Source organism: Myotis nattereri (assembly GCF_964212035.1).
Source record: "Myotis nattereri genome assembly, chromosome: 3".
Classification (NCBI taxonomy): Eukaryota; Metazoa; Chordata; class Mammalia; order Chiroptera; family Vespertilionidae; genus Myotis; species Myotis nattereri.
Window position 1 is genome coordinate 202,403,511 of NC_138077.1, and position 14,983 is coordinate 202,418,493.

General features: G+C 43.2%; 1 protein-coding gene across 1 annotated transcript; it reads left to right on the forward strand.

Moving 5' to 3' along the window:
• Positions 1–1,377: 1,377 nt before the first annotated feature.
• Positions 1,378–10,790, forward strand: ZNF436 (zinc finger protein 436). The gene is made up of 3 exons (XM_081088102.1): positions 1,378–1,775; positions 2,698–2,824; positions 7,638–10,790. Exons 1-3 carry the CDS (start codon positions 1,743–1,745, stop codon positions 8,888–8,890), a joined length of 1,413 nt encoding a protein of 470 aa, XP_080944228.1. The 5' UTR covers positions 1,378–1,742; the 3' UTR covers positions 8,891–10,790.
• The last annotated feature ends 4,193 nt before the right edge of the window (positions 10,791–14,983 follow it).

Here is a 14,983-nt window from a genome sequence, read left to right on the forward strand (position 1 = left end):
TCCATTGTCTCATTTTCTCATCCTGGCTGGGGAAGGGGAAGGGGGCCAGGGCTTCCGTTCGGAAGAAACCCAGCTGCATGCAGCCTAGCTGCTGCTGGTGTTTCTTGGCCAGCTCCTGTGGTCTCTGAGGGACCTGCCTGTGAGCCTGTGGTTTCCGAGCTGCCTGAGCGTCTGAGGTCTCGGCATCTGTGCGAGTCTTTGGGATCTCTGGGCTTTGCCTGCAAGCCTGCGGATTCGAGATCTACCTGCAGGTCTGAAAGAATCCGGAAATCTGCCAGTCGTGATTTCTAGAACCTTCCCGAACGCCTGAAGCCTCCGAAGAACGCTGCCTGCGGATTTGGAATCTGTTTGGGGGCTCGCGGATCTTGGAGCCGGCGGTCTAGTGGACCTTTCGCGGGCCAGGAGGTAAGTCTGCTCGTTCTCAGCTCGGGTTTTCGGCTTCCTATCTTCAGCGATCAGAGACTGCTAACATGTGGAGGGCCCGCCCGGCTCAGGCCCTCAGGGGCCGGTCCGTGTCAAAGGCGGCCAGGAAACCTTTGAGCAGAGCAGCCCTCGGAACGATAAGGTCGGTTCTGCCCAGCGCTGGCGCCTGGCTCGCTCCCTTTGCACGCCCTATCCCCCACATTCGCTCAGCGTTTTGGCTTCCCGCTCTGCCAGCCACAACTCTGCCCGCCCCTCAGGGGCGCCCTCTTTGGAAGGACGCAGTCAGACTCCCCTACAGGGTTAATAGCGATGGAGCTTGGACACCGCCTGTCCCAGCCACCGACCACACTCGCTAGCTCCCCGGCGGCGCGGGGCCTCTTGGAAGTTGTAGTCTGTGTAGCAGGGTGCGAAGGCCGCAGGCGCTGCTGGGACATGTAGTGCGTGGGCGGAGCTCAAAGTTCCAGCGAGGCCGCTGAATCTTCCCCGGGGAGTGGGCGGCTGCCTCTTTCCTCTCAGGCCCGGCTGTCAGATGAGTGTTAATCCGAGTGGAACCCAACACAGGCCAGCACCTAAATTAGGCCAGACGTCGCAATTAAGGTCCGATCCACGATAAGCTTCTAGGGACGTGAGGAGAAGCAGGGCAACTTCCCTTGCTTAATCGGGCTGTTGTCTCCGACAGAAGAAAGCAGAAGATACTCTGTCCTGAGTAGGAGAACGCGGTCCTTCCTTCACCCTTTTGTTCTTTTCCCTCCTTGGCTTTTGGCCCCTGAGTGGCCTTTGTACGCCAGAATGGAACTCAAACTCCCAGCAGGCCGCAGGGGTAGGCGCAGGCGCGATGGAGGTGTCCAGCCTTGTTACAAGAGGCGGGCCTAGTATTCGGCTTGTAATTGGTAGAGCGTTTTTCGAGCTTCGCTCGCTGATTGGCTGAGGCAGCTGCCGGAAAGGCCTCATCCTGGAGATGGAAGAGCGGAGGCGTTCTGTGGGCTGGGCTGAGAGCCGCCTCCCGGAGACTGCAGCGGCTTGAGCCCCGGCGGGAGGGACGGAGCCAGGGAGCTGTCTTGTCCTGCTAAATCCCGGCATTGCCTCCACCCCGTGGTGGCGGAGACACGGAGGGCGGGTCGCGCTCGAGGGTCACGGAGGAGAGTGACCCTGCCCGGGTCCAGGGCCCTCCCTAGCCGCCTGGCGGCCAGAACTCCAGCCCTGGGGAGTGGGCAGGGCCTGTGTTCTGTGCCTCACGCCCTGCTTTTCGCCTCCTTTAGTGCTGTCTGCTAGCTGCTTTTCCTGCTCTTTCTCCTGGGAGGCGAATCCTTGAGCCCGAGATGGCAGCCACCCTGCTCATGGCTGGGTCCCAGGTAAGCCGGGGGTGGCTTCGCGGACCCTGCCTCTGCTTATCCACCTGGTCCCGGCGTTTCTTTGCAAATCCCTGTGGGAAATTCCCTGGAAATAGTAATTAGCTCGCTTCGGTATTGTGCCTCCAGGAACCCAGACCGGTTTAGCCACAAACAAGCATTTATTGAACACCTGCTGCATGCCTTTAAATGCCGGGGAGACAAAAGGTGGATGGATGAAACGGGCTCTCCCGCCCGCTCACAATCTATAGGGAGACAGATGCATCCGGCTAACCGTGATACAACGTGATAAGAGCTCCATTTGCTGTAGGAACGAAGTGCTTGGTGTGAGAAGGAAGGCGTGGGAGTGATGAATTCTATCTAAGGGGTCCGAGGGAGGAGTGGAGCCAAGCAGAGGGATGGGGGGCACCGAAGAATAGTTGGTACTGGAACAGGACCCAAAAGAATAGTAGGATACCTGGAGGAGGAGGGCCAGCGCTTCCATTCATAACTTATTTTGCTCCTTACATTCTTTTTATTTCTTAAAACCCGTTGTCACTTAAATATTTGTCAGTGGTTTTCCTCATCTGGAATAAAAAAAAGAATAATAGGATTTTTCTGGTTTGAGAAAGATATTCCAGGAAAAGAGGAACATTGTGAGTAAAGTTGTGGTGCCATGTAGGTGCGAGATGTGTTCTGAGCAAAGTACAGGATTCCCGTGTGGGGCAGGGTTGTCTGGCCATTGGACCAGAGCAATTAGCTTGTAAATTGCTCTCTTCTGTACTCTATCTCTTTTTAGCTTGTTCATTTCTTCTTTGGACTCTATAAATCAGATTTAATACCCTTTGCCTCCTCAATAATTCTAGCTGTGTCTGTAATTTCAAGGAGAAAAACTGGTACCAATCTATGAGATGTCAAGTAATGGGGAAGCATTGTGTGATTTCAGGCACCGGTGACATTTGAAGATATGGCCATGTACCTCACTCGGGAAGAATGGAGACCTCTGGACCCTACGCAAAGGGACCTTTACAGGGATGTTATGCAGGAGAATTATGGGAATGTTGTCTCATTAGGTAAGTAAGGGTTCTCTACCATTCTTCACCCCACATTTTGAGACTAGCTCTTTCAACACAACCTAGTTGTTTGATTTAAAAATATATATATACATTTTGCCGAAACCGGTTTGGCTCAGTGGATAGAGCGTCGGCCTGCGGACTGAAGGGTCCCAGGTTCGATTCCGGTCAAGGGCATGTACCTGGGTTGCGGGCATATCCCCAGTAGGAGATGTGCGGGAGGCAGCTAATCGATGTTTCTCTCTTATCGATGTTTCTAACTCTCTATCTCTCTCTCCCTTCCACTCTGTAAAAAATCAATAAAATATATTTTTAAAAAAATGTATATATATATTTACATTTTATTGATTTCAGAGAAGAAGGGAGAGGGGGAGAGATAGAAACATCAATGATGAGAATCACTGATGGGCTGCCTCCTATATGCCCCCTACTGGCGATTGAGACCACAACCCAGGGCATGTGCCCTTCACTGGAATCGAACTTGGGGCCCCTCAGTCTGCAGGCCAATGCTCTATCCACTGAGCCAAACAAGCTAGGGCAAGTTGTTTGATTTTTAAAGCACTTAATTGGATATTGACTTGAGTCCTCAGACAAATGTTTGAGTGGGAACATCAGAGTCATATTGTCTATTTTTTAAATTTTATTTATTGATTTTAGAGAGAGAGAGGAAGAGAGAGACAGAGAAACATCGATTTGTTGTTCCATTTATTTGTGCATTCATTGGTTGATTCTCATATGTACCCTGTCCAGGTATCAAACCTGCAACCTTGGCATATCAGAAGATGAGGGGGTTCTGAGCTGGATTAATGGGAGGGCAAAAGCCACCTCTCTGTGTTTGTTTTGACTTTGGAGCCTTAGCTTTGCCTTAGGTCCTTCATCTGGAGTAGGTGCTAGTCTAGAGATGTTTCAGAGTTGATCATAGATTTTGAGTATGTCAAATGTTCCAGGAAAATCCTGAACTATTAAATTAGATTACAAATTATATTATTGAGGAAAGCTAATTTTTAAAAATTATATATTTTTTTATTTCAGAGAGGAAGGGAAAGGGAGAGAGATAGAAATACTGCCCTGACTGGTTTGGCTCAGTGGATAGAGCGTCGGCCTGCGGACTCAAGGGTCCCAGGTTTGATCCCAGGTTCGATTCTGGTCAAGGGCATGTACCTGGGTTGCGGGCACATCCCCAGTGGGGGGTGTGCAGGAGGCAGCTGATCGATGTTTCTCTCTCATCGATGTTTCTGGCTCTCTATCCTTCTCCCTTCCTCTCTGTAAAAAATCAGTAAAATATATTTAAAAAAAAAAAGAAAGAAAGAAATATCAATGATGAGAGAGAATCATCGATCAGTTGCCTCCTGCAAGTCCCATGCTGGGGATTGAGATCGCAACCTGAGCATGTGCCCTGACTGGGGATCGAACCATGACCTTCTGGTTCATAGGTTGATGCTCAACCACTGAGCCACCCCGGGTGGGCAAGAAAGCTAGTTTTTTTTGATGGTCTGCAAACCTGTCTTTTTAAAAAATATATGTTTTTATTTATTTTTTTTTTAGAGAGAGAGGAAGGGAGAGGGATAGAGATTACTACTGAGCTACACTGGCCAAAACCTGTCTGTTCTCTTAGTTATCCTTTGGTCTGAGTGTAACCAGAACAAACAGTATATTCTTGAGCTGGATAGCCTTTAGACCAGTGGTTCTCAACCTTCTGGCCCTTTAAATACAGTTCCTCATGTTGTGACCCAACCATAAAATTATTTTTGTTGCTACTTCATAACTGTAATATTGCTACTGTTATGAATCGTAATGCAAATACCTGATATGCAGGATGGTCTTAGGCGACCCCTGTGAAAAGGTCGTTCGACCGCCAAAGGGGTTCCGACCACAGGTTGAGAACCGCTGCTTTAGACTCATGTTGTCTTGTGTTTAGACTCAACAGAAGTTAGCAACCATGTATGGTTCACTAGGTCATCTGCCACTCATTGAGGACTAATTTTTTATCCCTATAGCCTTTTCCAGAGAAAAGGCAAATAGAAGGGGTTTTCTTCTTCTTTTTTTTTAATATATTTTTTTGATTTTTCACAGAGAGGAAGGGAGAGAGAGAGTTAGAAACATCGATGAGAGAGAAACTTTGATCAGCTGCGTCCTGCACACCCCCTACTGGGGATGTGCCCGCAACCCAGGTACATGCCCTTGACTGGAATCGAACCTGGGACCCTTCAGTCCGCAGGCCGACGCTCTATCCACTGAGCCAAACAGGTTTCGGCGAGACGTTTTCTTTTTAAGTGGCCTTTCTCTGATATCCAAAGTTTCTTGGATCCTTCCTTTAGGAAGCGACTAGAAATTAAGTTATTTACCCAGATCTATTGCAGTCTGTTATCCAAATATTCCACTTAACGCAACAAAAATTAGAAATGAGAATCTCAAAGAAATATGAATCTATATGTCTAAGGTTGAGTCCAAGGAACACTTAGGGATGGAAACATGGAAGCACAAAAAAAAAAATTATTTGCCCAAATAAGTGGGTTAAATAATGTTAACAAGGTCTCTTTACCTCAAGACTCTTTAGAGCCTTTATTATGTTATCAGGCAATGTGAATTTCTGAGATGTTGTTGCATGCATCATTTACCAAAGTAATTTATCCTTGGGACCCTTTTCTCTCAGCATACCTACCTCTTTCTGAAGAATGTACTAAGAAATGCAACTTGGAAAATGCAGTGTCTGGTAGAAAGGTTTTTTTTGTACACAGTGGTTTTTTTATTTTGATTCTCATTTGAAGACTATGCTTAGTCAATGCCAGGAATGTTCTAAGCTAGGCATCTTTTTTGCGTTCTCCAATCTTCCCACCCATTTTCATTAAAAGGCCCCTAGAAAGTAGCATTTGGCAGTCACTTTTTCTGTCAACTAAGATTTGAAAGAAATAGATAAAAATTCATTTTATCCATGCTAACACAGTAGGTTCTTAGTAAATTTATATAATGGTAATGATGAAGGCTTGATTAGTTAAGAACAAGCACATATACATACATACATGCCTTCACATACAAAATACCTAGGTTCTTGGCTCTTAGAGATTCTAATTTAGAGTCTCTTATATTCTCTGTTTCCAGTATTCTCCTTTTTTGAAAAAAACACACAACATATTTATTGATTTCAGAGAGGAAGGGAGGGATAGATAGGAACATCAATGATGAGAGAGAATCATGATTGGCTCCTCCTGCATGCCTCCTACTGGGGATCGAGCCTGCAACTTGGGCCTGGGCCTTGACAGGGAATCGAACCGTGACCTCCTTGTTCATAGGTGGATACTCAACCACTGAGCACACTGGCCAGGCTGGTTTTCTCCTTTTGAGAAACCAGGAATATATACAGTTTTTATAAAGAACCATTAACTGTATTGATACAGAGTATGAACTTTTATCAGACAGACCTGAATTTGAATCCTGGCTCCACCATTTATGACCTTTTGTGTGTTTTTTTCCAACTACAGTTTACATTCAATACCATTCCACAGCAGTTTTTATTTTTTTTTTATTTTATTGATTTTTTTTTTACAGAGAGAAAGGGAGAGGGATAGAGAGTTAGAAACATCCATGAGGGAGAAACATCAGCCAGCTGCCTCCTGCACACCCCCTACTGGGGATGTGCCCTCAACCAAGGTACATGCTCTTGACTGGAATTGAACTTGGGACCCTTCAGTCTGTAGGCCGATGCTCTATCCACTGAGCCAAACCAGTTAGGGCCCACAGCAGTTTCAGATGTATAGCAAAGTAGCCAAAAAACCATGCACTCTACAGAGTGGTCCTTTCGCTGACCCAAGCACCCACCTGGCCGCCTACCCAGTTATTTCGACATTATTGACAATACTCCCCATGCTGCAATTCGGATCTCTGTGGTGATTCTACAACTATCAGTTTATACTGCTTAATCCCCTCCTCACCTTTTTCTTTTTCTTTTTATATATTTTTATTGATTTCAGAGAGAATGGGAGAGGGAGAGAGATAGAAACATCAATGATGAGAGAGAATCTTTGATCGGCTGCCTGCTCCACACCTTCACAGGGGATTGAGTCCGCAACCCAGGCATGTGCCCTTGACCGGAATCGAACCTGCAACTCCTCAGTCTGCAGGCTGACACTTTATCCACTAACCCAAACTGGCTAGGGCCCCTCCTCACTTTTTCACCTAGTCTCCCAAACCCTCTCCCCTCTGACAGCTGTCAGTCTGTTCTCTGTATCTATGAGTATGGCCTTTTGTTTTTAGTTTTTATTTAAAAAAAATTTTTAATGAGTATGACCTTTTGGAAGTCATTTCTCTCAGTCTTAGGTTTCTTTGTTTCTTTCAATATATATATATATATATATATATATTTTTTTTTTTTTCTTTGTTAGAATCTTTTTTATTCAGAAAAAAACAAAAATTTTTTTTTCTTTTAATAAATATATTAAAAGAAAAAAACTTTTAATATATTTTTATTGATTTTAGAGAGGAAGGGAGAAGGATAGAGAGATAGATAGAAACATCAATGATGAGAGAGGATCATCGATTGGCTGCCTCCTGCACGCCCCCTACTGGGGATTGAGCCCACAACCCAGGCATGTGCCTTTGGCTGGAATTGAACCTGGGACCCTTCAGTCCCCAGGCTGATGCTCTATCCTCTGAGCCAAACCAGCTAGGGTATAGGTTTCTTGTTTATAAAGTGGAAATCATAATTCCTGATTCAGGGCAGTTGAGGTACTAATTCATGTAAAGAACTTAACATAATGCCTGGTACACTCTTTGTGTGTTTACCAGTATTATTATTATTATTTACTTTTTATTACAGATTTTGAGATCAGGAGTGAGAACGAGGTGAATCCAAAGCAAGAGATTAGTGAAGATGTAGAACTTGGGACTGCATCTGAAAGACCTGTTGGGAATACAGAGGAAAATCCTGAAAATGAAGAGGCCTTTGAAAGCAGGGATAGATCAGAAAGACAGTGGGGAGATTTAACAGCAGAAGAGTGGGTAAGCTATCCTCTCCAACAAGTCACGGATCTGCTTGTCCACAAAGAAATTCACACAGGTATTCAGTATCATATATGTTCTCATTGTGGAAAGGCCTTCAGTCAGATCTCAGACCTTAATCGACATCAGAAAACCCACACTGGAGACAGACCCTATAAGTGTTATGAATGTGGAAAGGGCTTCAGTCGGAGCTCACACCTTATTCAGCATCAAAGAACGCACACTGGAGAGAGACCCTATGACTGTAATGAGTGTGGGAAAAGTTTTGGAAGAAGTTCTCATCTCATCCAGCATCAAACAATCCATACTGGAGAAAAGCCCCACAAATGTAACGAATGTGGGAAAAGTTTCTGCCGTCTATCTCACCTAATCCAACATCAAAGGACCCACAGTGGGGAGAAACCCTATGAGTGTGAGGAGTGTGGGAAAAGCTTCAGCCGGAGCTCTCACCTAGCTCAACACCAGAGGACCCACACAGGTGAGAAGCCTTATGAGTGTAATGAATGTGGGCGAGGTTTCAGTGAGAGATCTGATCTCATCAAACACTATCGAGTCCACACAGGAGAGAGGCCCTACAAGTGTGATGAGTGTGGGAAGAATTTCAGTCAGAACTCTGACCTTGTGCGCCATCGCAGAGCCCACACAGGAGAAAAGCCGTACCACTGTAATGAATGTGGAGAGAATTTCAGCCGCATCTCACACTTGGTTCAGCACCAGAGAACCCACACTGGGGAAAAGCCATATGAATGTAATGCTTGTGGGAAAAGCTTCAGCCGGAGTTCTCATCTCATCACACACCAGAAAATTCACACTGGAGAAAAGCCCTATGAGTGCAATGAGTGTTGGCGAAGCTTTGGTGAAAGGTCAGATCTAATTAAACACCAGAGAACCCACACAGGAGAGAAGCCTTATGAATGTGTGCAGTGTGGAAAAGGTTTCACCCAGAGCTCCAACCTCATCACACATCAGAGGGTTCACACGGGAGAGAAGCCTTACGAATGTACTGAATGCGAAAAGAGTTTCAGCCGGAGCTCAGCTCTTATTAAACATAAGAGAGTTCACACTGACTAAGTCCTGTAATTATGACTGAGAAACAATTCATTTGAAGGTACAATTTTATTTGATATCAAAGAGCTCTTTTAAGACTGAGTTTCTTATACCATACCGAATTTTCTGGTTGTAGGCCACAGTTTAAAATATCAAAGAAGACAAGCCATTTGAAATTCTGACCCACGGCTTTGGGAATATTCCCTCTCCAAAATAGTGATTTTTATTCACTCAATGAAGTACTTCATCGAAATCAGCCCCATGAGTAACTGGAACTCTGAAGTCTAGATAATAAATGCTGGTAAATGCTCAGGACTGGAAATAGAGTACATTTTTAAAAGGTATTTCTCCTTGCCTTAGCTCAAAAAACTGCTAGGGGAAATGTTGGACTGTAATAGGGTGGTCACAGCTGCTTTGGAGAAAGATGAGAGACTGCCTGAACTGCCACACTTATTCACTTACCATAGTATTTGGGCACACACATCTTACCATTCAAAAGGCTTTGTCCTTGAGTTGCTCATGCACTTGTACCTTTCTGACTTCCTGAGAGCTGGATTCTGCATGATGAAGGCAATGATCATAACATTTTTCCTTCTCATTGTTTCTAATTAACTTTCTAAAAGCTTGCATCTTTGTGAAAGCTAACTGAAGATACAGATTGCAAGGATAAATGAAACACAGGTTTGGGGACAAGGACTCATCAATGGTGGTGACTTTAGGAAGTGATGCCCACTATTTTTATTGCCATTAGTCAGAATTTATTAATTTCCTTTGGGGATCACTCTAGGGAACATTGTAGGGAAAATGTCTTCAAGGAAAGATAGGACCATAAGTGTTGGTGGAGTGTAAGGAGCAGGTGGATTTGACAATTTCAGGGGAGGAAGCACAGAGTCCCTTCCCGAGGAACACAGGTCATTTCTGTGTACTTTCCCCTCTACCCTTTAAGATCAATCCTCCCTATACTGCTAACTCTAGGATTTGATAAGGGCCACATCCCAGTGTTTCTCTTAGCTTGCATAAGAGCATGTGTATGTACAGTAAAATGTGTATTCTTGTGGTTTTTCCAATAGCAGAAACTGAATTCACACAGAATTAGCATGTTCTTGGGTGATGTTGATTGTGTGACAGAACTACAGACACACTCCAATTGAAAATTTTTTTTTTCATTCTTTATGATGAAAAAATTTAAACACTAATGCTTTAATGTGCACTCTTGTAAGATCTGTCTTTGTACAGAACTACACACTTGTTTATATTTATCAGTCAATTGTGGGAGATAACTGATTGTCCTGTTCTCAGAGTGAATGTCTCTTTGGGCTAGTAACAAGGAATTAATAAGCCTATAGGAATGTATTTTCATCCTGTCAGCCTACAGATATAAATGGTTAAAATAAGAGTTGACCCAATGTAAGCCCAGTAGTGTCAGTTCTCCTTATCTCAGCCCAAGTAAGAATTAAGAAATATCCCAAATGTTGGTGCTTATCCAAGTACTTGGGGGTGTGAGTGGAAGAAAATTGATGCCCAGGAAATGGGACTCACGGAAATTTTTGTTTAGCGTGTCTCAAGTTATTTCTACTGTGCTTTATTATGAAAGTTGTAACATTTGAAAACTACTTTTGCCATAGCTCTTTGGGACTTGGTGTTAAAGAGCTCATGGTCTCTAGGGTCGGGTACTGTAGTGAATTATGACCCACAGCTGTGTGGGACTGCATCACTTGCAAATGACACAACCTCGAAAGTAACAAAATGAAAAGCCACTCCACCGAGGAGCTTTCTTTCTGTTGCCACTCCTATTTAAATGTAAACTCGGGCAAGAAGCATGTTTTCCTTTCGATACAAAATCTAGCCGACTGTGGGTATTCATATTTTAATTGTTGAATGACTTACATGTTCTTAATGACTAAACGCGAATATGTCTTTACCATATCAGTGTTGCTGATGGTTTTAATGAATATCAAAGTTCTCCTGTTTCTGTGAGCCATTAGGGCATCAGTTTTGGAGTGGCCATAGAAGACAGCATCTTCTTGACCTAATTGTATTTCACTCCCTTTTTCTTCCCTTCTCTCCTGCCCCAACCTGAAACTGCGCCTGTTGCTGCTTTTGGCTCCTAAGTACCCCAGCCATCTCTCCAAACATGTACACTCCAGCTGGGAAGTTAAAAGGGCAAGGGCCAGACCAGCTCTTTCTCCTCTTTTTCTACCAATTGCTGCCCATATGTTGAACTTTGTGTAGAAGTTATGCATCAGATTCTCTTTGCATGCCTTCTGCTCCCAAGATTCTGGCTGCTTCTGCACATACCCTGAACACTTTGTGCCTGTTTTCTATGGTTGTGGAGAGTGAATGAACAAGTAAGTACGTAGAACAGTTTTCCTTATGGTATTGGTCAGTTATCCTAGTGTCTATATCTGTATTATTCTAACAATATTCTATAATTAAAAGTATAATTTTTAAAATAAAAAAACCTGAGAATTATTTTAGTAATCCAGCACGGATTCACAAAATGGGTTTTTATCGGATTCATTAAAATTGGGCACAATCATTCTTTACATTCATTCCTTTGTACAGATGTTCTTATGGTAATTTAGAGTACATTGTGTTCACACATTGGTGAACCCTTTGGACAGGGGTCCTCAAACTACGGCCCGCGGGCCACATGCAAATACAAATATTGTATTTGTTCCCGTTTTGTTTTTTTACTTCAAAATAAGATATGTGCAGTGTGCATAGGAATTTGTTCATAGTTTTTTTTTAAACTATAGTCCGGCCCTCCAACAGTCTGAGGGACAGTGAACTGGACCCCTGTTTAAAAAGTTTGAGGATCCTTGCCTTTGGATATTGCCATATTTTGGGAAGATGCAAAAACTTGAACAATTTCCTATGAAGTTTAGGCTGGTGGCAAGGCAACATGGACATATTTGGTATGAATGACTGGCTCATTAGCTTTGTTGGAGAAGAGAAAAGAAAAAACAAACAAACCACATCCAAAAGGAAAACTGAAAGGAGGCCTTGTTGCTTTAAGGAGATATTTTTGGTATCTATTAAACAATTTCTACTGAACCTGTGCTGGGAGTCCAGAACAGATACCTCTTAGAAACAGTCAAAGGCTCTCTATTCATGACACAGTTGCACCATCTGCCTAAGGCAGTGATTATGTGTTGCCAGGGTGTGGCCACAATTTTCAAATGACTTACCAGTAATTTTCTCTTATGAAACTTTTTTTTTTTTTTTAATGAAGGGCCAGTCTAGGCAAAGGTAAGGAGTGGAAGTGCTTTACATTGGGCAAAGATACAAACATGGAAGAAAACCTGAAATAATCTCATAGCCAAGACTTGGAAAAGAAATTTTATCAAAGCATTTTTTAAAAACGATTTTTCCATCTACAAGTTCTGCATTTTTAATTTCTGGGGAGGAAAATGCCATTTCACCAGGAGAAATTCACCTGGAGCCTTCCCTCTAAGGCTATTTGATGTGTTAATATTTCCCTATTATAACAAAGCAGATTTCCTCTTTGTTCTCTAGGAGGCTAGAGAGTGGTTCTCAACCTTCCTAATGCCGCGACCCTTTAATACAGTTCCTCATGTTGTGGTGACCCCCAATTTCATTGTTACAAATTTAATATAATTAAAGCATAGTGAGTAATCACAAAAACAATATGTAATTATATATGTGTTTTCCGATGGTCTTAGGCGACCCCTGTGAAAGGGTCGTTCGACCCCCCCAAAGGGATCGCGGCCCACAGGTTGAGAACCGATGGGTTAGGGCTATGCTTCCAGATTAGGACCCCACTGAGTGCACTGAAATGATAATTTGTTAAATGGTTCCCTTGTGCTTCAAAAGTTAGTGCTGTACAAAGGAGAGTTCCTATGTCCTGGGAGAAAAAGACGGTGGTGTAGACAATTTGGGCCCTGCTTCTCTTTAGACTTCAAGGTAAGGGCCATTAGTGAAAAATAACTGAGAAGTAAAATTAATAGAAAACTACCCTGTAATGATCTAATACTGTTTTGTAGTTAAAACCATTGGAGTAAGTTTTTCTAAATGCTTCATGTTCAAAGTTTGTATAGTTTTCAGCTTTTCCAAAGGTGGTTTTGATTTTGCTGCTGGGAGAGGTTGAGGCTGATGACATCAAAGACTCACTTTGAGGTTCACACCAGTCCCTGCAGCTAGCTGCGTTGTAGATATCTCCACTTGGCAACTACCCAGGCACGTTAAAATCAAACCTCAAACTGAACCTACCACTTGCTTCCACCACCACCACTTGCTTCTGTGTTTCCTAACTGGCTCATTACCTAGTTATCCAAGCTAGAAACTTGCATATCATACTTGGTAATTCCTGCTCCTGTAGCCATCCTCCCAAAATCAATAATGAGTTGAATAGTCACCTAGACATGACCATACCACCTCTTAAATATTTTTCCAATGTTCCTACCTTGCTCTACTGCCACCACTTACCTTGTGACCTTGGACAAATTATTTAGCTTTTCTGTTCCTTGGGTTTCCCATCCATTAAACGGGGTAATTATATCTACCTCATAGAATTGCAAAGTTTAAAAATGAAATAACAGGGCTCAAAATATTAACTGCAATTATTCAGACCACTACCAGGCCACATCTTTCTTACATAACCCCATGATGAGCCTTCTGTTTTCAACCCCCTTCAGTCTACTCCCTTACTGCAGCTAGTATGAGCTTTCTGAAGGGCAAATCTCTTCTTGCCACTGTTCTATATAAAACCTCCTCATGCTTCCCATCACCGGCAGCACACAGTGAAACTCCATCAGTGTGACTTGGGAGGAGGCCATCTATGATCTGGCCTCTGCTGCTCTCCTCAGCTTCTGTTCTCTGTACTTTCCCTGCACTTGCAACACTATCCCAGCAGCATCTCTTTCTTTCTGGCCGACTCCTCCTCATCTTTCAGATCTCATACCTAACTTGTTCTAGGAGTTACTAGGGTTTGAGTCTCAGCTCTGACTTGAGCCTTAGTTTCTTAATTTGTGAAAGGGAGGTGATACCTTTTGGTACTTGGCCTCATATTCATATATTGTTGTGAGCATTAAGTAAGATAATATGCTAAATTCTTAAGTGTTAAGTAATATTATGAAGTCCATAGGGGTAAACCTTTATGAAACCTTTTCTTTTTTGTTAATCCTCATCTGAGGATATTTTCGTCCATTGATTTTTAGGGAGAGTGGAAGGAAGGGAGGGAGGGAGAGAGAAAAAAGAGGGAGGGAAGCATCGATGTGAAAGAGACACATCAATTGGTTGCTTCTAGAATGCGCCCTGAACGGGACAGGGGTTCAAACCTGCAACCCAGGTATGTGCTCTTGACTAGGAATCAAACCCGAGACCCTTCTGTGTGAGGACTGATACTCGCCACTCAGGCATGCCAGCCAGGGCAAGACATTTTCCTTTCTAACAAACCTACCTGAAGGTTTGTTGCTCCCCAGTGCTGAGATCTTGTGAGGCCACAATTTTGTTTTGTAGATACTGTCATTCCTCAGGATAAGCTCAAATTGCATTGAGAAACTAATTTGCAAATCATATGAAGAAATGTTCTCATTATGTTTTTTTTTAATTTGAGAGATTGATTGATTTGTTGTTCCACTTATTTATGCATTCACTGGTTAATTCTTGTATGTGCCCTGACTGGGGATATATCAGGACAACACTCTAACCAACTGAGCTACCCAGCCATGCCTATTCTCGTTACCTTATATCACAGTTTGCTTTGGTCCCTAAATAGTATCTTCCAACTTATTAATCAGATGACTATGATTATTATTTGACTAGTAAAAATATGTAGCTTTACATATGAAGAATCTGCCAATGCTGAAACTTCATGTTGAAAAACAGCTTAGTGAAGTAGCTTTGGAGTCACACAGACCTGAATTTGAGTCTTAGTTCAGCTATGTGGTTTTGAGCAAATGTTTTAACCTCCCTGAGCCCTGTTTTCTCAATAAAACGGCATGATATTATTAATCTTTAAGGTTTGTGTAAGGATCAGCAATAGTATATGAAATACAATTGACAGGGAGTAGAATGGTACTGATAATTGTTTAAAATGTTGTGCCACTAAGATGAAAATATACTTTCTTCCCATTAAAACAGCTTTGGTGAATT